Source organism: Monodelphis domestica, chromosome 6, assembly GCF_027887165.1.
Source record: "Monodelphis domestica isolate mMonDom1 chromosome 6, mMonDom1.pri, whole genome shotgun sequence".
Taxonomy (NCBI): Eukaryota; Metazoa; Chordata; class Mammalia; order Didelphimorphia; family Didelphidae; genus Monodelphis; species Monodelphis domestica.
The window spans coordinates 187,366,043-187,388,892 of NC_077232.1; the positions used below are offsets into that span (position 1 = coordinate 187,366,043).

At 34.2% G+C, this 22,850-nt stretch overlaps 1 protein-coding gene across 9 annotated transcripts in view; it reads right to left on the reverse strand.

Annotated features, from left to right (window-relative positions):
- FBXW7 (F-box and WD repeat domain containing 7) overlaps positions 1-22,850 on the reverse strand; it is a 263,842-nt gene that overhangs the window by 132,953 nt on the left and 108,039 nt on the right. The window contains exon 1 of one of the 9 annotated variants that reach the window (XM_056802765.1): positions 16,610-18,473. The exons of 7 other annotated variants lie outside the window; for them this stretch is intronic. Coding sequence is in view for 1 of the 2 variants with exons in the window: in XM_056802762.1 (XP_056658740.1) it covers positions 10,573-10,880 (308 nt within the window). In the remaining variant the exon portion in view is untranslated. Of the gene's footprint in view, positions 1-10,572; positions 13,545-16,609; positions 18,474-22,850 lie in introns of those variants that run through there. One more of the 9 variants, XM_056802762.1, reaches the window with a different exon arrangement.

Here is a 22,850-nt window from a genome sequence, read left to right on the forward strand (position 1 = left end):
AGGTGTGGGGCAAATGAGTTTAGGAATGAGGCAGAAGGACAGAGCGAGGAGGAGGGGGTCCCTAGAATAACTGAAACCCCTTCTCCCATAGGTCTGGCAGATCAGGCTTTGTTGATCTGACCCCCTGGAGTCAGTTAGTGAAGAAGTCCTGGCTCTTCTTCTATAACCAGTCCAGGACTTTAGGGGGTCTGGAGGAAATCTTTCTTCTCCTGAACAGCTCCCAGTTGAAGTCCTATTCACTTGGTTGTCTTCTTGAGGTATTGGATCAAGCTTTCACAGGAGGAGATGAGTGCTGGTTCAGAGATCCACCCAATCCACCTTGGTAGCTTCTCAGAGAGAAGAATCTTTCCAACTGTCCAAATCAGCTCACTTCCTCTCCTTTCCTCAAAATTCTCTCTCCTCCCTGCCCTTCCCCCATTCCTGCAGAATTCTCCAGCTTTCCAGATCTGATTCTCTCTTCAAATCTTACAAATCTTCTCTTATGGCCATTATGTGCAAGGCAAGCACAATGCCCTAAAGAAACTTTTACCTGGTTTAATTCTGCTCTGAATACTAAAAATAAACCAAAATTATAATATTACTAATCCCCCAAAAATACCTTTGATTTAACCCAAACAAGTTTTCCTTGGATACTGATGCCAATGAGATCTAATTTCATCATATAAAGAAGAAAATTTGAAACAGTTCTTTACTTATACTTGAAAGTTAGGGCTCAAGGAATTTGTCACTTTACACCCTTTCTTATATCACAGCAGAATTTATATGACCTTCATATTTAGGTTTGATGTAACTCCCAAGTAAGGATGCCACATCTCAAGCCTTGTAAAGGAATAAGGAGAATTTTGGGAAGGAAAAAAATGCAACTTTGTTCCTATTATAATTAAAATCTGTCTCACAATACAAACAGATTAAAAAGAGCTTCAGGTTATTTGCAAATTTATACAACTTGTGGATGGTTGGTTAACCTTCCTTAAAGAACAAATTTGCTTCTTTTCCCTTAAACTCTTCTACTTTTAAAAATATGAAAGTTATCAAAGTATCATAGTTCCCACTCTCAGCAATGTCCTCTCTCTAGAGAAGTGGCACTATGGACTTAATGCTCATGAAATTTTGAGGAAAACTGCAAAATGTTGTCCTCAAAAACACTAGGAAGAGAATTTTTAACATCTAGTTAAAGCTCAAGGGCCATTTTAGATATTTTAATTAATTTTTCTTACTGCAATTTTACAAATGAAATTCTAAAATATCTGCTCTCTGTTAAAAGTGTTTCTTTTAACAACCTTGATCTTTGTTTATCCTACATTGCTATGGCAATATTCTCTAGACCAACCAGTATCTGTCCAATATTATATTGAATATTTTATTATAACAAGACAATGATAAAGATTCTAAGAATCTGAACTATTTAGCTAATTGTCATTGGAGAGCAGTACGTTGAAGGAAATATCTAATCTATTAAAAAATAACTTATCTACTAATGGCAACTATAATTACTTAAACCTAATTAGAACAAACATAAGTTTAAAAACCCAGGAATGGTCAAAGTCATTTTGTAATGTTTCACTTTCTCTGTGAACTTTAATTTTTAACGTTTTAAGCCAATTAAAGGAATACCATAACTACTAGGTAACACAAACTCCCAAGGAAACTTTTCTCCATTAAAACTGCAATATATTATATTATTTTCCAACTAAGACTTAAAAAAACAGTAATGTAGTAAGCAAAAAAAATTAATTACAAAATCACTACCTTGAAGAAAACAGTGATAATTTAAAACATGAAAGAAAAAAGAGAAAGGGGCTCAAGAAAGGAAATATGTATTTTACTTCTTTATACATTAAAATTATTTAAGTAAAGATTCAAGAACATGCTGATATATTAGAAATTAAACTGTTTTTAAAATAAGTTTACTGGGGCAGCTGGGTGCCTCAACATGAGAGCAAGGTCCAGAAATGGGAGATTCTGCATTCAAATCTGGCCTCAGACATTTCCTAACTATATGATTCTGGGCAAGTCACTTAATCCCCATTGCCTAGCCTTTACCACTCTTCTTTCTGCCTTGTAAGACAGAACGTATGAGTTTTAAGAAAAGTTTACTTAGAATATTATTACAAATAAATGTATATAGTCCTCAAAATAAAAAATTTGCAATTTAATACAACTTAATTCTGCCTAACAAAGCAAACACATAAGAGTATCTGAGTTCTCTCATGCTTAAAAAAAAAAGACAGCAATAACATTTATTTCTAGCAGATAAAAGTGTTAGATTGTGCCCAGAACTTGTTTTTAGTACATTGAAAAAACATGAATGTAAATGTTGATAAAACATTAAATATATTATTCATCACTCAATAGTAGAAATGTTATAATTAAGAGAAAAAATTAGATGAAGTAAAAAGCTTGCCTAAAAACCTCTTAAATAATCACCATCAATACCTTGACAGAAGAAATGGGCAAAATGGGACTCATTAACAAAAGATTGTTAACTTTTTTGTGTGCCATGTACCCCTTTGGCAGGCAGTCAGGTGAGGTCAAATGAACCCTTCCGGTTCTCATCATCTCTACTCCACTTCAGTCATCCACATATTATACCTATCATCACTCTGCCTCAAAGATCTTAAATCCTAAAATTTTTCTTTTCTGATTGACCACAACCTCTCTTTGTTCCACTCAATTATTTCTAAACAACAAACTCTTTAGCCTCTTCATGCAGCCTGGATGACAGTTCAGTGGTCTTTTCAAAGACACTTAGAATCCTAGGATCCCTCAATTCTTTGACCATCTTCCACTACCAACACACCTCAAGTAATTATTTAAGAAATAAAAGAGAGAAAAAAAATCAACTGGACATACTACAAACTCATGCCAGAGCCAGTTCTTCCCATCCCCTCAGTACTCTCCAGAAATCTTTGCTTTGTCTCTTTATAAATCATTCAATGATTCTCAGGAAGATTACGAATTTTCCCAGAATTCCAAGTGTCAGAAAGAACTTCACAAGTCATCTAATTCAATCCATATTTTCTAATCTCTTCAAGTCCACAAGCCAGTCTACCCTCAAATTGAAGAATGCCAGTTGTTTCCTAATTCAATCAATTAGCATTTAAATACCTACTTTGTATAAGGCATGATGTTAGGTACAGTGGAAACAAATGCAAAAGCTTTCAGGAATTCTCTAACCCCAGAAATTTTGACTCAAAATGTCTCTTTATCAAAATACCTAGAGTTAGAAAAAGCCTTAGAGGTATAATTCAATTCTCGTTAAATAAATGAAGAAACTAAGGCTCAACAAGCTGAAGTGCCTTGCTCAAACTCCCAAAGGCAGAAAGTATTTAGTTGGACTTTAAAGAACTTGTTCAATTTGGGAAATGGGGAGAGAAAAGTCATTACAAAACATTAGTTGAGGGGAAAAATAGATAGAATGCTAGACCTGGAGTCAGGAAGAAATGATTTCAAATCTAGCTTCAGATACTTCCTACCTGTGTGAGCCTAGACAAGTCACTTAGTTCCACTTTCCTAGGCCTTATCACTCTTCTGCCTTAGAATTAATACTTGGTACCAATTCTAAGACAGAAGGTAAGGATTTTTAAAAATATATTACATGACCAAAACAGGAAAACCAGCAGTGAGAAATGAATATTCATGCCTGACTGGTACAGACTATATGTTAGGAGATACAGTTGAATAAAAATTTGTTGATCTTGATGGGCAATTTTTGGAACAAACTATTTAAATCCATCTTCAATTATGCTGAGATAAAGAAAAGCTATTTAATAAAGTAAATAATGATGAGCAGAATATGACTAGAAGAGAAAATATTATCTAAATTATAATAAAAAGAAATGGGAAATGATTTTTTTAATGCTCATATACAAACCTTGAAGGAATAATGCTATAACATAAAGATAACTGTCAGGGACTTTAATCAAGAGAGAAATTTATTTACTGAGGCATGTAACATTGGGCTAGTTGATATAGGGTATAAAAAGAAGCTAAAAACACATCAAGAATTTGCATCCCAGTTGGAAAGACAACATATTGCAAAGAGAAATAACTAATAATATAATGAAAAACAAAAGTCCAAAAAGTAGGAAATAAGTTCTATACTATTTTGAAGGAGAGAGATTTCTGGGGCCTATTATCAATCAGAGAGGGATTTCCAAGAAGAGATAAATCTTGGCAGATAAGTATGATTCATATAAGGAGAAGGCACTTGATAATGGCCTTCTGAAACCTTGAGGAAATACACTCAAGTCTTTTGCTGACAGTTGCAATTATTCTCAATAGGTCTTTTAAGCAATGTGTTAATCAGATTAATATCCATCCAGATAGCAGGCTTTCATCAGTTCTACAATTATTAAATATATCATACTTAATATTTATACAGCACCTGAGATAGGTTTAGATGCATTGTTTTAAAATTTCTCTAGTATGTTACCCTTTCCTGGACTTTCACCATATATAAGGCACTAGCTGATTGTTATTAAACAAGTTTCTATTTTGTACTGTAAGATTTACAAAGTGTTATGCTGCTAAATGTCCTTTCCAGAATAATAACTGCTAATTTCTCATAAAGCTTACAAAGTACTTTATATACATTATTTCATTTGATTTTTATAATAACCCTAGGAGGCAGGACTTAGAAGGAGGACATTACCTCCACTTTATAGATGAAGTAGTTGAAGTATATAAAGAGCTTCAATCACTAAGTCTCAAAAATAAGTATTCCAGTCCTCTTCTCAACTACACTACAGAGTAATAAGAGTCAGCATTGGATAATACAAAAGAACCCTGGACTTAAGAGAGAGGAGATAAGGCTTTGAATTCCTGCTCTGCATGAAGAAGAGTAGAAAAAGAACTTATATAATTTTAACTTCTTTCACTTTTATTTTACAAATAAGGAAAAAGGCCTAGTGAAGAATGACCATAGGGCTAAGACTCAAACCAACATCCTTTAGCTCATTAGCCAATGTTTTTTCTGACTCTTTGAACCTTACTCTCTTCATCTGAGTGGGATCCACAATACTTGCAGTACAAATCTCAAAAGGGTTATCACAGGGATCAAATGAGACTCTGAGAAGTGTTTTGTTGAACTAAATACCTGTCGTTATCATTTTACTGAGTGTCTACAAAATACATAGTATTATGCAACTTTAAAATCAGTAACTTTTAGGTGACAGCTGGATGGCTCAGTAGATTGAGAGTCAGGCATAGAGATGGGAGGTCCTAGGTTCAAATCTGACCGCAGACACTTCCTAGCTGTGTAACCCTGGGCAAGTCACACCCCCCTCCCCCATTGCCTAGTCCTTACAGTTCTTCTGATTTGGAACCAATACATAGTATTGATTCTAAGACAGAAGGTAAGGGTTTAAAAAAATGGTTTTAATCAGTAACTTTTACTATTAGAGTATTTCTACTCTGCAAGTTTTTTAGAGAATTATATAGTATTATTATCAATGTGGCACTGAAGTAATAGTCTATAAAGAATTATTAATCCTGAAAACATAACTACTTGGTCTGAACCAATTACTGTTATCATTTACTGCTTCATGGACATTTTCACAATCATCAGCTTTTTAAGAGAAAAAATAGTCTAATGAACAAAAAAGTCAAAATGTAATTTTTCTTATAACATTTAAATATATAACTTCATTATAAGATCAAACATTTTTATTGAGCCAGATGATCTTCTGGAAGTTACTTCCTAAAAGAAAGTCAGATTTTGGACAGCATAAAGGCAAATATCTCAGTGTCATGAACTCTTAAGAATTGTAGAACTGGAGAGCTGGACTAGATAGCCTCTAAGCTTCCTGACTCCTAAGAAGTGGTAATCTAGTCTCTGATTCTATGCCTCAGTGATAAATTTAAAAAAAAAAAAACACTATTTCATAGCTAGTCCTCTTCTATTTTCTGATAGTTCTGAAAACTGATTCTGTATACTGAGTTAAAAATTCTCAACCTTTCATTTCCGTGTACTGATCCTGGCTCTACTCTTGGAAAGAAACACAAAATCTAATGACCTGTTCTTCATAACACTCCTTCAAGTATTTCAGAGAAAACACACATAGAGGCCTCCTCCTCTAACTTACCAAGTTTAATGTCCTAGTTCTTTCAGACGTTCCTCACATGATAAAAACAAAGTTTCAAGAGTCCTCAGTATTTGTGTAGCTGTACTCTGTTGGAACTACTGTCCATCAAAATTCCCTACAAGTGAAGGCACTAGAAAACTAATGCAATGCTCTAGATGTGGTCTGGACAAGGTAGGGTATAGTGAGACCCTACTTTCCTTGTTCTGACTACCATACTTACATTAATACATTCTAAGATTACTTTAGCTTTTTATCATTCACATCATAATTTGAACTTGTAAACAACAAAAAAGACACAAATTACTACATCATCACCTCTCTTGTATAGTAAAATTTATATTTTTCCTAAGCAAATTACTTTAAATTTTTCAATAAATGTAAATGCTATTTTTGATGAGTCTATACATGTATAACACAATTTTGACAGGTGATCTAAGAAAATAACAAGTGAGATTTTCTGTCAGGACACAATTTTTTCCCAGTTTTTCTCCTACAAATTAAAATGACTATTGCTTCCCCTCAGAAGCAGGATACTAGCAAAAATGACAAAAGATGGGAATAATCAATGTAAAAATGTCTATGAAAAGAAAGGCATACTAATATAGTGCTTCTGGAGGTATGAAAGATATATAGAGTATTCCTCTGGTGGGAGGGCTTGCTGAATCCTTGTCAGGACTGCTCATCCCCCTTTGCAGTCTACCTGTCACTAAGCTCTAAAAAATTAAATCTTAAATCTTATCCTATCTCTATCCTTTTCCCATTACAGTTCTCAACTATGGCTACAAAAAAATGTAGCATGCACAGCAACCACATTCCAATAAACGATCTCAGCAGACAGGCTAAACCAGGTTAAGAGCAACTGACAGGCCTCGAGTTAGACAGATGTCTATCCCAAGTATGTGAAGACTTTCCCTAGTAGAAGGGAAGGAAGAGAATAATTTGTTCCAACAGCCATGAAGGCAACAGAAGTAGGTGTTGTGGAATACTGAAGACCTGGTCAGACATCAAAGAAGTCAAAGTCAAATTGCATCCTGAGCCATCACCAGTCATCCTGACTTTTGTCTTGCCAATGACTCTGGAAGAGAGAGTGAGGCCAAAAATTTGATGTAGCTCTGCCTTACTTCAATCCAACTTATGCACGAGTAAAAGGACATCACCAGTGATGTTATTTTGGTCTTCTTTGATTATGAAGGACAACAATCAAACAACTAGAGCTATGAACTGATCTAATAATTTTGGAAAGCAATCTGCAATTATGAATACAAACATAAAAAAAGACAGTTTCTGTCACCAAGAAGTTTACATTAAAGGAAAACTACAAAACTAAAATATTAAAAGGGGACATATAAGGTATGAGGTAGAGAAAGTCCCATGGGTAAGGAGAAGACCAAGAAACAAAAGTATAGCTGGCCCAGGCATTTTCTTTAAAATAGAGCTACTGGGAGGAACCAGCCATTAAGAGAATGAGGTCAGAAAAGTTTTGTATACTTCCAGTATGAGAAATCAATGGGTGAAGTAAACTTCCAAAGTGAGGTACTATCAGTGGTTTTATATCAAAAATCTAGTCAAGAGTGGAGCCTTGAGAGAAATGAAGACAGGATTGGTCTAAGCTCTTTCCCCTAAAATAGAAATTCTAGGAAGAATCAATCAGGAAAGAAAAGGAAAACTGTATTAAAATACTAAATGTGTGGCAATCATTTGCTAAGCAACTAAAATACAAATGCAAAATCTAAGGCTATACTTAACCTCAAGGAACTTATGTCCTAATAAGAGGACCCAACATAAATAGAAGAATACTATTTATTGTGCTAAGAGACTAAAATGCCCTTATACTTTGAACCAGAGATCTCTCTAATAGGTAAATACAAGGAGGTCAAACTCAGAAATACAGGTCAAATGTGAATGAAAATATTAATATGCAAACATTTTGCAATAGCAAAGAAGAGAAAATAAAGAAGACATAAATTGATTTGGGGAATAGCTAAATAATTTTGTGGTACATGAACACAATGAAATACCAAAAGAAATAATGAACATGGAGAACTCATGGGAAAATTGAAAACTTCAATTAAAACAATCAAATTCAAGTGCTAGAGAAGATAATACAAAAACGTCTCTCTCTCCCTTTTCTACCTGGAAACTCTAGAAACAATAATGCATTATACTGACACACTAAACCAATATGTTGGTTAGTTTTACAATTGTTTTACTAAATCTACTGAATTTGCTGAATCCCCTCCCTTCATTCTTTTTTTTAAAAAAGATTCATTTTAAAGATGGCTTGCCAGGTAGGGTAGAGAATCTGAAAATAAAGATGTTGTAAAAAAAGATGTCCAAAAAAATATCAATAATATGGAAATAGGTTTGAAGTGATAATACATGGATAACCAGTGGAAATACATGGATAACCCAGTGGAATTGTTTGTCAGCTCTGGGAGGGGGAGAAAGGGGGTAGGGAGAAAACATGAATCATGTAACTATACAAAAATATTTTTTTAAAAATTATATCAAAGTGAGAGGGAATAAATAAATAACCCTAACCCTTCTCATTTCTCTTAATTCTTTCCCCTCCTACTTCTCCATTGGGTAAGATGAATTTCTATACTAAACTGTGTATGCATCTGTATTCTTTCTTCTTTAAACCAGTTCAGATGGGACTAAGTTCCAAACATTCCCTCCCCCCCTACAATTTCCCCCAGCATTTAGAAAATGCTTTCTTGTAGGTCTCTTTTATAAGATAATTTCCCCTATTCTTCCTCTCTCTTTCTCCTTACCTTTCCATCCATTTTTTTAAAAGATCATTCCAACATGACAGACTCACACTCATGCCCTCTGCCTCTGTAGATTCCTTCTAATTGCCCTAATAATGACAGATCTTAGGAGATACATGTATTATCTTCTGGTATAGCAATGAAAACAGTTTAACCTTAATTCATGTACCTTATGATTTCATTCACACTTTTTTATTTTTCTCCAGTTCTGTGTTTGAATTTCAAATTTTTTATTCAACTCTAGTCATAATGGGAAATGTTTAAAAATCTTCTATTCACTAAATATTCATTTTTCCCTTGAAGGATTATACTGTTTTGTTGAGTAGATTATTCTTTGCTATAATCCTAGCTCCTTTGTTTTTGAGTATATCATACTCTAAGACTTTTGTTCCTTTATCATGGCAGCTATTAAATACTGTGGCCCCATAGTATTTGAATTCTGTCTTTCTGGTTTGTCTGCAGTATTATTTCCTTGAACTGAGAGTTCTGAAGTTTGGCTATGATATGCCTGGAAACTTTTATTTTGGTATTATTTTCAGGAGGTAAACAGTGGGTTCTTAACATTTCTACTTTCCCCTCTGATTCTATATCTGGGTACTTTTCCTTTATAATTTCTTAAAATCTCGCTTTTTTTTTTATCATGGCTTTCAGAAAGTCCAATAATACTTAAATTATTTCTCCTCAATCTATTTTCTAGGTCAGTTGTTTCAACAAGATATTTCACATATTCTTCTATTTTTTTTTTAGCCTCTTGACTTTGTTTTATTGTTTCTTGATCTCCTGTTGAATCATTAGCTACCACTTGACCAATTCTAATTTGTAAGGAGTTATTTTCTTCAGTAAAGTCTTATTCCTCTCCTCTTTATTTACTTTACATAATTTCCTTGCATAACTCTCATATTTCTTTTCCCAATTTTTTCCCTACTGCTTTTATTTGATTTTTAAAAACTTATTTTTTCTCCCCCCAAAAAAACAAACTTTTGAGCAGTTCTAAGAATTCTTGTTGGGCTTCCATCCAAGCTGTATTTTCCTTTAAGGGTTTGCTTATAATGTTCTTAATTCATTGTCTTCATCCAAATTTGAGCCTTGAGCTTTTGTTTCACCATGGAATTTTCTATGGTCGGTTCTTTTTGGTGGGGAGGGGGTAAGGGAGGTTGCTCACTTTTCCAGACTATTTCTTGATACTGGATTTTATGTTACAGTTGGGATTTGATCACCTCTAGAGAGGATGGTCCTCCTAAGCTTCCATAGCTCTACTTAAAAGCCTATAGGTTTTCTCTGCTTTCTAAGATGATATGCTCTAGAAAGTGGTCAGGTCATTTTCTCCTGCTCTATGATCTGGTCCTTACCCAAGCTGGGTCCCTACTTCCTTCCTGACTGTGACTGATTCCCTCCTCACTGGAATTGTAACCTATAATTGGGCAATGGGTTATGGGAGCTGCCAAATACCCCTAAATATTAATCCCAATGGTAGGTGTCCTCTGGAATCTTTTTTTTTTTAAAACCCTTACTTTCTCTATTACTAGCAATTCTAAGGCCAAAGGGTAAGGGCCAGGCAAACAGAGTTAAATGACTTGCCCAGAATCATACAGGTAGGAAGTATCTGAGGTCAGATTTGAATCTAGGTATTCCCAACTCCAGGCCTAGTGCTCTATTTATTGTGCCACCTAACTAACCCAGGAATCTCTTTCTAGCCAAATATTCAATTAACTTACCATCCTTGAGCTTTGCATCTGATATTCTTGTTGCTGCTGCTGCTGCTGCTGTTGCTGCTGCTGATACTGCTACTGCTGTTGCTGCTGCTGCTGCTGTTGCTGCTGCTGCAACTGCTGCTGCTGCAACTGCTGCTGCTGCTGCTGTTGCTGCTGCTGCTGCTGCTGTTGCTGCTGTTGCTGCTGCTGCTACTGCTACTGCTGCTTCTGCTGCTGTTTCTGCTACTGCTGCTACTGCTGCTGCTGCTGCTGCCTCCAAGCCTACAGAACTGGTCATTCTCTGCCAGAAACTGTGCTGCACTTCTGGTCATCTCCTACCCCAGTGACTATAGACCTCTCTAAGCTACACTGAGCTGAAAAATGACTCACTTTGAATTTTTGATATGGTTCCCCACACACACTCAGAATTCAACTTGCCTTTTTTTCCTGTTTTATCCTGAGATATTTTGGTGAAATTAGGCAATTTTGAGCCTCCCTCTGACATCTCAAATCCAGACCCTCATAAGTGTAAGTTACATGGCATGTTGCTTTATGCATTTTGGATATATTTTTATTCATTAAGGAAACTTAACCTAAAACCCATAGCAGCTAAGGACTGGGACTCATGGCTTGAAAGGGGATTTTTAAGGTAAGTATTAAAATGTGGAACGCTTTAGTGATACCAGACCATTCTTCCCTCTCCCTCTTACCCCACATAACTAATTAAATGACATGTTTTATTAATTTCACCTGTTCAACTACTCATTTTCATCTGCCACCTCTATTTACATACAAACACCCTAGTAAAGATTCTCTTGAACTCTTGCTTTATCTGCTTGTAAAAGTCCCTGTTTTCCCTGCCTCTACTCTTTCCCTTTTCCAGAACATTCTCCACATAGAAGACAAAATAATATTCCTAACGCAGTTCTAGCTCACAAACTCCCTATTATAAGATCTAACACAAACTTCTCCACTGAGCATTTAAAGTCATTTGTAACCTGCTTCCAATCTCCTTTCCCACATTTATAATAGATTATATACTCTTTTACATATTCTTCAGTACATTCAAACTGCCTTTCTTACTGTTCCTCATACATGACATTCTATGTTCCATTTCTGAACTTTGTTGTCCATCATGGACTCTTCATCTCTGCCTCTAAGAATACCTAACTTCCTTATAAGTTCAGTTCAAGTACCACCTTATACATAAGTTCTTTTTTACAATATTTTCCCCAAGCTGCTGGTGTGTCCAATACAAATTATATTGTATTTATTTTGCTTATTGTACAAACTATCTTCTTTGGTAGAATGTAAACTTAAAAACAACAAGTACTTCACTTCTGATTTTATATTCTCAACATCAAGCACAAACTCTCTATATCCCCAGGACTTATCCAAAGTTTGGCAATAGTAGTCATTTAATAAATGTACATTCATCAGGGAAATACAACAGAAGGGAGAAGAGAAAATAGGGAATGAGGAGGATAGGTTAAAGGACTAGATCAGTCAGTTCTAAGCAAAACAAACTCTATAAATGAAAAAAAAATTTTTTTAGTTTATAACATTTATAAACTATAGCAGCTCTTTTGGAATGGCAAAAATAAATAAATAAAAATCTGAGAAGGTACCCATAAAAAGATGGATGATTAAAAAGTTATAGTATATAATCAAATACTGGTGAGCTATAAGAAGGATTGAGGACAGTTTCTGAGAAATCTGGGGAGACTTGTATGAGAATGTAAGTATGAAATGATGCAGAGTGAAGTGAACAGAATGAGGAGAGTAATTTGTACAACAATATTGGAAAGATAAACAAACTTTGAAAGATGTGGGATTGAGGAGCAGGTGGGGGACAGCTAGATAGCTCAAAGAGACTAGAGGTCATGGTTTCAAATCTGGCTTCAGACTCTTCCTAGCTGTGTGACTCCGGGGAAATCACTTAACCCCCATTGCCTAGTCCTTATTGGTCTTCTGCCTTAGAATCAATATGCTGTATTGATTCTAAGAAGGAAGGTTTAAAAAAAGAAATAAAGACACTGGAAACCTTACCTGCATAATGACCAGTCATGATTCCAAAAGACTAATAATGAAATAATGCTACCCATCACCCAAAAGAGGCAAAACACTTAGTAAGAGATACATATGTAGGGTTTGGGGTAGGAGAGAGAGAAAATGGATTTTTGCTGATTGAAAAATATATACAATAGGACCTCATTTTACTCAACCAATATGTTTCAAGACCCTCCAAGTTGAAAATCACACATAATAGCAAATTCCATTCCTTATTAAGCACTTACTGGTACGTACCTAGGCATTTTACAAATTTTCTTAGGCTTATCAGAGCTATCAGCATCACTAGTCTTCTACACTGGGGCCATTATCAATAACTGAATAGTGTTAATGAAACAAAAAGAAACACTGCTCTGATGCAGACACAACCTGTTACAAGTGAGAACTCCAGATAAAGAATGAAGTAGGAGCTTATGTTTGGCACAAAATAATATAATGACTCATAGTAAACCTTCTTAGAATGAGAATGAGGGTGACTAGGTGAACTGCTGAGAGACTCTACATCACACAAGATAATGGCATGGATTTAATGTGTAATTAAGAATTTTTATTTTACATATTTTTCTGCCCTTACTTTTTTTCAATTGCCAGTTGTGAATACCTGAATTTATGTGTGTTGAGTTCACATAAAATGAGGTCCTACTGTAACTTTTTTTAAAACTTAAGTGTCTTGGGAATTACCTAGAAGGTACTAGGAAGTTGTGATTTGTCAGTACATGTCATAGGTGAGTCTTTTAACCTCCAAGGCCAGCTTTCCATCCATTACACAATGCTACCTTACACAAAACAAAATTCTTGATTTAAAAAAAAAAAAGGTGAATAAACTGTTCTTTACCTATTCTAATCCCAGCACAAATCCTAGCAATTTTGTTTTATGTAAACAAATTCTTATTTTAGTCTTGTTTTCTTGTCATATAACATGTTTCCTAAAAGAAATATATTTGAAAAAATTAGTTGTAGATGAGATCCAATTAATTGAATTTTAGTTAATCAAGGTGTTGCTATAATCTTACTGACTTTCAGAAAAACTGGCAATGCACAATAACCCCCCAAGTACTATGTCAAAACCCCCTACCTATGATGAGAGGATTAAATTAAGCTCAGTATCATCCAATTCTCAAAAAGGAATAGATACTAATATTCTGTATGAATATAAAACTATATACTAATACCGTATATAAATGTTGGGTTTTTTAAATGAAATTCATTATCTTCAGATTTAAGATTTAAGAACTTATACTTAACTCCTCTTTCTTCCAAGATGCTAGGTCAATGGCTAAGATGTGCTCTCTTAAAAAATATTTTTCCAATTCACCTTTCTTCCTCATTCCTACTACTACCACCACAGTTACAGCCCTCATCTTACCTAGATTATGATGGTTTTTTAGCTGTTTTCCTTAAAGTGTCTTTCACCTCTAATATATACTATATAATTCTATCAGAAAAACCTTATTAAAACATGGATATAGTTATATCATTATCCTACTCAAAAAACCTCAAAAGAACTCCTAAAGTTTAATGAATAAATTCATGTCTACCATTTGGCCTCAACATATTTTTTTCCATGTATCTTCTTACTTTATAGACTTTATGTTAAATCCAAAATGAATTACTTCTCTTAAACTTCATACATTCTCACCTCTTTCCCCTACTTAAGTTACCTAGAACAGATCCTTGTACCGTCCTTAATCTAATTTTACTTGGTTGAGCTGGGGACTAGGACATTCCAACTCAATTCACACCTATTATTCAAGGCCCATCTTCAAATGCTTTCTCAAACTCTATGAAGCTCTCTGATTTCTCTCTATTTAGAAATCACTTTTTCTCTCCATGAATCCCATAATTTTAATAGCAAAATTTTTTCTAATAATGTTATATACATATCAAACAAAAGATACTAATCTTTGAAGAATTAAAATAACAATTAATGAAGAGATACATAGTAAGTATGAGCAGCTAGTAATATATTACCAATGAAAAACTGGTATTACTCAAAAAAGTATATGTCAACAAAATAACTATACAAATCATATATTGGGAGCAAAAGATACTTTCTTGACCTGTTGATACCCAAGCAATAATCAAGAGAGCTAGAAGATCCACACAGAAGATTCAAAGAATTGCACAGGATAAGAAGACATAGATTGGTTGTGATCTGTACCAATGAAGAAATTGTAGATTCATCCAAGAATTTAAAATGTAGATATCTTATTTTCACTACTAGAATTAAAATTCCTTAAGAGTAAAGAATGTATCATATATTATCATATCTTCCTTAGTACCTAGAATAGTGAAATATGCAGAATGTGTAGCTATAAATAAAGTTTGCATCCACAATTTAATTACCTATAAGTGTTTTCAGTTAATCAAGATTTTATTTTTATGAAATTTGCCTACTAGAATGATGGGTGAAAAGTTGACTTAGAACCCCAAATGCATTTTTTAAATGCTAGTTAAAACTCATAGGCCAGCAAACAAAAGACTGTTTAAGGTACTATGTAATGTTTGAACTATGGTACTAGTTAAAACTAGTCTGAGTCCTGGTTCCTAGAAGATACCACATGGTACAGAATTAAGGAAAAACGAGAATTTTCTCCAACCTTTCAGGTACAAGGTAGGCCCTAAACCAAACTTCCAAATAAGTTATACTTGTCTTAGTTATCCTCAGCTCTTCTTTCTCTGTACTTCTTTCTCCCCTACCCCCCTGGCTCACAAAGTTCCAATACTACTGGCTACATCTTCCACTTACATCATCAGTCAGCATGTTGATATGATGATAAATTAGTTCATCTGTTACCACACGTCCTGTCATCATTTTCAAATTATAGAATTTTTCAACTAACTTAACTTTGCGCTTTTCTTATTTACTATGAAATCTATATTGCTATTTATAATTAAATGTGAAATATCCATTACATCATTGATAAATGAGGCATTTGGCAAAAACTGAAAACAAATAATAAAAATCTTATGAGTTCTGATGATGTTATTTGGAGAGCTATACTGGCAATACTTTAAAACTATGGTTATTTTCTATTGCCAACAGTATAACAACTAGTTTTTTCATAACATTCTTCTGAACCACATTTCTTTTTGTTTGTTTTGGCCCAGACTTCTACAAAAGATACACATTCCACTGAGGCGTTTTAAGAAAAGTTTAACAAGTTAATAAATTGAAAAAGTTGCTCTACCTACAAAAACATCAAGCCAGCAGGAAACAAAAGATATTGTCAGGATACCTAGTAGAAAGTTATAATACCAAATCAAAAATAATCATGACAATAATAATAGAATTTATATCATGTGTAACTTGGCCTATGGTTTGATTTTGTGACAAGCTTTAAGTATTAGCCAAGCAGTGTATATATCATCTTTCATTGAGGAAATATCTTTAAGGGGAGTTGTACCATATCAAACCAGGTGGATTGATGTATTTTCATTTTTCAAGATATACGGCGTACAAATTTTACTAAGTGATGGTAACTGAAAGAATGAAAAATTGTATTCAATCATATTGAAGGCATGTAATAGTATCTATAAAATGTTATTTTTATTTTATTTTTCTTATAAAAAGAAAAAACACAAAACATATAACATTCCACAGAAGCCTGTAAATCTACTGTGATACTAGGTTCATGCCCAACAAAAATTCCATCCTGATTCAAAGGAAGTCCTACTGCTTTAAGTGTCCAGCAGTTTCAAATCAACTCTAGCTGAAATCACAACATCCATTAGTGTGTTGCACAGTTCAGAGCAAGCAAGTGGTTGTCAGTGCAGCCAGTAAATCACCTGATCCTATTACAAAATCAATTACTGCAGCGCATTCCCATTGCTACACAATCCGATGATGACAAAATGATATTGGATAGCTACTGCAAGGTCAAGAAAACTGCTAAGAACATCCTTAAATTTATCTATTATCATTAGGTCCAAATTATAATGCAGCGGATTTAATTGTATATTTTGATTTGAAATAAATCTGCACAGTTACCTTTGGTTGACTGGGGCATTCGATGGACAGTCTCTGTAACTGGTCTGATGTATAACTGCAAGAAAGCAGATCGGAGCAGCAGGTCGAACGGCCCAGCCTCTTCATGAAAGAAGAAATAATGCTGCAGCCACAGCCACACATTGACTTGCTCATCAGATGAGTTTTCTCCTTAAGAAATCAGAACTGGTACTGCCCCATATATACTCAAAATTGGCTGGCTGCCTCATTCTGCAGCTCCCTAGCTGAAATAAACACTGCTAGACAGAAAAAACAACAGTGATCTTCCAGATACCAGCTACGATCTCATCATCAAGAAAACTCAAGAAAAGCAGTCTTCCAGAGTCCTCTTTTAAAGGTAAGTTGCTTAGAGATTCCTAAGGGTTTTGTATTAGAGGTAAAGTACTTAATAAAAGAGTAAACTTATGATGATACCCCAAAATTCACTAATCACTGCTTCTATCCTCCATCACTTTAGATCTGTTTGTTGACTCCATCAGCTCAGCCTATCCAACGTGTTCCCTCTGTAAATGCACACTATTTCCACAACCAACAGGAATGAGCCTTACCCCTCCCTTGCTATACACACTGTTCAAGAACAGCTCAATACCTGGAAAAGAACTGCTTGCTGCATTGCTTACAAAAATAACAGGCAGTGAATTATTGGATGGATTCTTTAACTTACCAATCAGAGCTACTGACCTTTTATGATTCCACACTTCAAGGGACCTGTCAAGACACTTGATTGTGTTTGGTGATAAACTAATTTTACTAGATTACTAGATACTAACATTAATTTATCAAATCTTTTTTAACTCTACCACAACTTTAAATGTAGGAATAAAACAAAAATTATGTACATCTAAAGAATGTGGCCAATATAAAACTACACATGGGGAAGAACTGGCAAATAATTGTTTTGAATATTCACATATTTGAAACTACAGTAGAAATGTGAGAAGAATCTATAAAATATCAATGTAAGTAATAAGTGAAATGAACTGCAAGAGGAAGCAAACTAGTCAGAAAAAGTATTTAAAGGGAAAAAAGACATTCATATTTATAGTTGGGTCAAGATAGCAGTTATAACTATCAAATAGAACAAAGTGTTCTAAGGTACTAAATATCACTTCTTGTAAAACTAAATACTGTCATAACTTCATCTAAAGAGAAAAGTTAAAAAGATGTTTAAAAAATCATTCTAGATAGTTTAACAATAGTAATAAATTAGATTATAGCCTTTTACAATTAAAAAAACTTTCAAATGTTCTTATTTTGATAGTAAGGGGGGGAGGGAGAACATTTCCCCTATCTTCTTACAAGACACATTAGTTTCCAGGGTTCGTGGGTCACATTAATAAAAAATACTCTATATATTGTTAAAGTAATTTTATGTCGAGTAAGAGTCACTTATTGAAAAATCTCCTGGATACTAACTTCCTGTTTTGTTAACAAATATCTTTTTAGATCTATTTTGATTATAAGTAGAACTGCTTAATTTAAGATACATAAAGAAAAAACTTAACGTTCCAATGCATTGAAAGGTTCCTTATTTGTGACTCGTTTCCTTGGATTGAAGCTAAAATGAGCAAGTATTGCCTCTCCCTTCACCTTGTATTGCCCTTTTCATATTCCTGTTTCTGTTAAATCAATTTCCAGTAATACCTAAATGTAGGCATGCACTTCAAATTGAATTTTTTCTTTAAAAGATCTTTTCTACATAAAGACTAGGGATACAAACAAGCAAAATAATGCAGTAACCTTTTACTCGCCTGCTGGAGGTACTCTCTGCTGCATAGAATTTTAAATCCTCATCTGCAGATGCAATTGAGCTGGTATTGCCAAGGACTCTGCTTTCTCTGTGCTGCTTCTATATGGCTATTCATCGAAAGAGCATATTATGTAGAAAATTAAAGCACTATCAGCTGTAATTATTCATAATATTGGGGGTAACTTCTAAAACCTAGTTACAGACTATCCTGTCATATTTTCAGATGTCTGTCAGACATAGTGGGAAAGTTCTTGTTTTTAAAAAGTATGCAAGATAGAGGCTCTAAGAGGGTTTTTACCCTCTTAGAGAGGAAATCCAAAAACTATTCTATTGTTAAAGTGCAAAGACATTATTAGTAAAACTAAGTAAAATACATGTTGCAAAAACTCTATTCCAAGAGTACAATAACTATGCCATTTAGTTTTTAAAATTATCACTAAGTAAATCCTATTTTACTAATAGGATTTGTTAGAAGATAATTGTCCTTAGTATATTGCAGGTATGTCTCCATAAAATTTCTCATGCATACTAATGCTAACAAAACTATTTTTTAGCTACACAATTTACACACTCTTTCAGAATAAAAACATAAAGCAACAACATAATTATGAAATCAGAAGCATTAAGTACTCATGGACTATCAAGATTTTCAAACCCTAGAGTATGCTATAATAGGAATTAAAAGTGAGCATATTATTCATTATTTATGATTTTTCCCTTTATGTCAGCTAATTTAATGCACTATTGATTCTCAAGATGCATATAGGTAGGGCAAGAAGCAAACCGACAAGATCACACATGCGAACAAAAAAGATCATCACAAAAATAAGTGCAAGACTTAGAATAGTCATGCTATTACTAAAATTTTGGTTATCTCTATGAAACAAATGAGGTGAATAAATGCCAAAGCTTCAATTAACATATAATTAAACTATATAATTATTTTTCAAGAAAGGATGAAAATTATTAGATAGCTAAACATTTTTTTTTAAACCCTTACCTTCCGTCTTGGAGTCAATACTGTGTATTGGCTCCAAGACAGAAGAGTGGTAAGGGCTAGGCAATGGAGGTCAAGTGACTTGCCCAGGGTCACACAGCTAGGAAGTGGCTGAGGCCAGATTTGAACCTAGGACCTCCCGTCTCTAGGCCTGGTTCTCAATCCACTGAGCTACCCAGCTGCCCCCTAGCTAAACATTTTTTAAAGCCTCTGGAAAACAAAAAAATAAGGACACAAGATAATAGTAGTAAAATGACTTTACCTTCTTTAGAGAAAAATGAAAATACTTTAATAACTCAAAAAGTGTTGTGAAATCTGTTAATAACAGGCTGATAATGTTCAGTCTAGAATAAAGCAAATAATCATCAAGTCTAAACTGATCCAATAGATTAAACTACATGTGTCCCTTTTGATTTAAATATAATTTCATTTTATTTCCATCAATGAGAGAAAACAATCTTCCCACACTTGTACTTTATAAACACATGTTTAAGTTGTAGCCAACTTTACAAAAGTTTTCCTATGCTGCCAAAAAGTAACATGCTCAACCAAATTGAACAAGAGAAAAATTCTTGTCACTGTTTTATTTGCTATATACTATTTAAAAGAAAGATAGGAATCGTCTTTTATTTTTCAATCTAAAGGTAAGTTGCTTCTGACGTAAATTAGACTACATATTTTATTATGAGCTTAAGTATAATAATTCTTTGTTTCAAATCCTAAACATTTTTCAGTAGTTTTCTGTTAAATATATACATAAATATTAAAGGGCCATCAAGTAGCAAATAATTATTTTGAAACATTCAATTCCAACTTCCATAAATCAAATGAGAAAATTCTCTCTGACTACATTCACGGGATAGAGGGGGCAAATTTAACTGAGAAATAAGGGAAAATTTAATATAACACTAAAAGTTATTTTAATATAACACAAAATACAAAATTATATCCCATAAGAAAAATACCTAGAATTGTTAATGCATTTATACAACAGAAGCATTTGAATGCTAAATAAGTCTCAAAATAATTAGGAATATTTTATTAGAAATTACAGAGATCGGGGGGAGCTGGGGAGCTCAGTGGATTGGGAGCCAGGCCTAGAGACAGGAGGTCTTAGGTCCAAATCTGGCCTCAGACATTTCCCAGCCATGTGACCCTGGACAAGTCACTTAATCCCCATTGCCTAGTCCTTACCACTCTTCTGCCTTGGAACCAATACACAGTATTGATTCTAAGATGGAAAATAAGGGTTTTAAAAAAAAAGAAATTACAGAGATCCCTTTTCTTCTGACTCGGGGTCCCTACTTCCTTGGCACATTTTATGTTAATATATGTCAATTTTTAATCTTTGGCTTTAAATTCTCAGACTAAAACTGTGGGATACAGTGCATCTTAACCTTAAACTCTCTATATATAACCAATTTTAAATTATTCATTAAAAAATATTTGTCTAACTGTTGTGGGGGTTTGAGATGAACCCCCTAGGTTCGTGAAGGATACCTTTTACAAGAATGCAAAACTCTATAACTTGGCTTAGAAATAAAAAGAGAAATTTATTTAAAAAAATATTTGTCTATTATTTATATGATATCTTGCTAGATCCAAGAAGCTTATAAAGAAGTAGACTAAGAGGTGAAATTGTAAAGTATTAACAAATTTTGATATATGACTTGTAAAATACTTTTAACTACTTTTTTTAGTCACATTCTATACATATTTGTCATATGCAAGGAAACTTGGAATGGAAAAAGGAGGGAGAAAAGAAACAAACATTAAAAATTAAATAGATAATACTTTGTGAATTCAAAGCTATTCTATAATTTTATTTGCATGAGACCACTATGAAGTAGGTAGGGGTGCTATAATCTCTAATATTTCATAATCAAATGAAACATGTTATGTGAATTTTAGATTTACTCCACCCTGCTTAGTCTTTAGAATTCAAGCAATCAGGAACATATAAATATACACTACCACTTAAGAATTAACTATAGGGGAGGATAGTCTATGACCAGCATGTGATAACAAGTGACAAATCAGAAACAACTGACTGACCCCCTGGGCTGTCCTAAGTCAAGCTTAAGCCACCATTGGTACATGTGAGTCACAGGAACTAATGTAAAGAACTGCCTATATATTTCATATCACTTCCTGTGAGGCAATCTATCAGCGGCGTTTGGCATACTTGCGGCTTTGGCAGATTTGGCATTGTAGTTTACTGGGAGGAGCTCTATAGCGTGGTCTAAGTGAGTGAGAAGGCTGACTCCCCTTTTCCTTGACCTTCTGAACGCACTATTCTCCGAAGAGGCCCCTCATCTTGGAGGAGGCCTCACAGTAGGAAGCTGAGCTAGATTTAATCTTCTGAGAAGGCCCCTTGGCTGAGGCCTCTGAACTCCCCTTGGCTTAGGCCAGGCCGGAGCAGATCTTCTACCCTTTCCCTCTTCTCCTGCTTCTTAATTTCTTCCTTCTATTGTAAATAAACCACCATAAAATACCATACTGAGTTGAGTATTTCATTGGGATTGAATTTAAATCCCTGGTGACCACTAAATGTATTCAGTCCAACCATAAGTTTTACCCCTAACAATTCAGAGAACTAAGTACTGAAAACAATCACATAAATGGTAAATGTTTGCAAAAAGCGTGACTCCAATCCAAATCTGCTTGATTCAAGAGCATAATACTTTCTTCACCTGATCACATTCTCCCTTCTCAATAATGATAGAGGGCAAAAATATTAAAGATGCCAATACTATAGAACTAAATCTCAAATGAGTGATATAAGAGTGTCCCAATTTCAGAAGAGAGGCCATTGTATTAATTTGTGAAGCAGACAGTATTTGAGCTAGACCTTGAAAAAAAGATTTAAAGTGACAATAAGATAATGAGGGGATGAAACTATATTCAAAGGAATATATGTGGCATGTTCAAGAAACAGGGAGTAGGGGCAAATAGGTGGATAGAGCTCCAGGCCTGGAGTAGGGAAGACCAGGTTCAAATCAGGCCTCAGAAATTTCTTAGCTGCGTGAAAGTAAGGGGGAGAGGAGGAAGAGGAGAAGCTAGTCTAGCTGCAGTTGTTGGTTCATATATGGCAGTAGTAGGAGAAAAGCCAGAATGTAGAAGACTATGAGTGAGAAACTAAGGATTTTAGACTTTATTCTTTTGGCAAAGAGAAGCCAAAGAAGCTTTAGAGCTAGGGAGTAATATAAATATTTTAGGAAAATTAATCTTGCAGCGGTGTACAATGGAAAAAGGGAGAGACTGAAACAAGATACCAATTAAGAAGCAAATGTAATAATCCAGGGAGCAGAATGCTAGGAATATGAATCAGGGTAGAAGCAGTAAAAACAGAAGGGGAGATAAATAAAGTGACAAATTCAAAACAAAATCATAACTTAATGCTTTATTGATTATGGGAAACAAAGTGGGGAAAAGGGAATGAATGACTAAACCATTATGACTATAAGATTTATCCA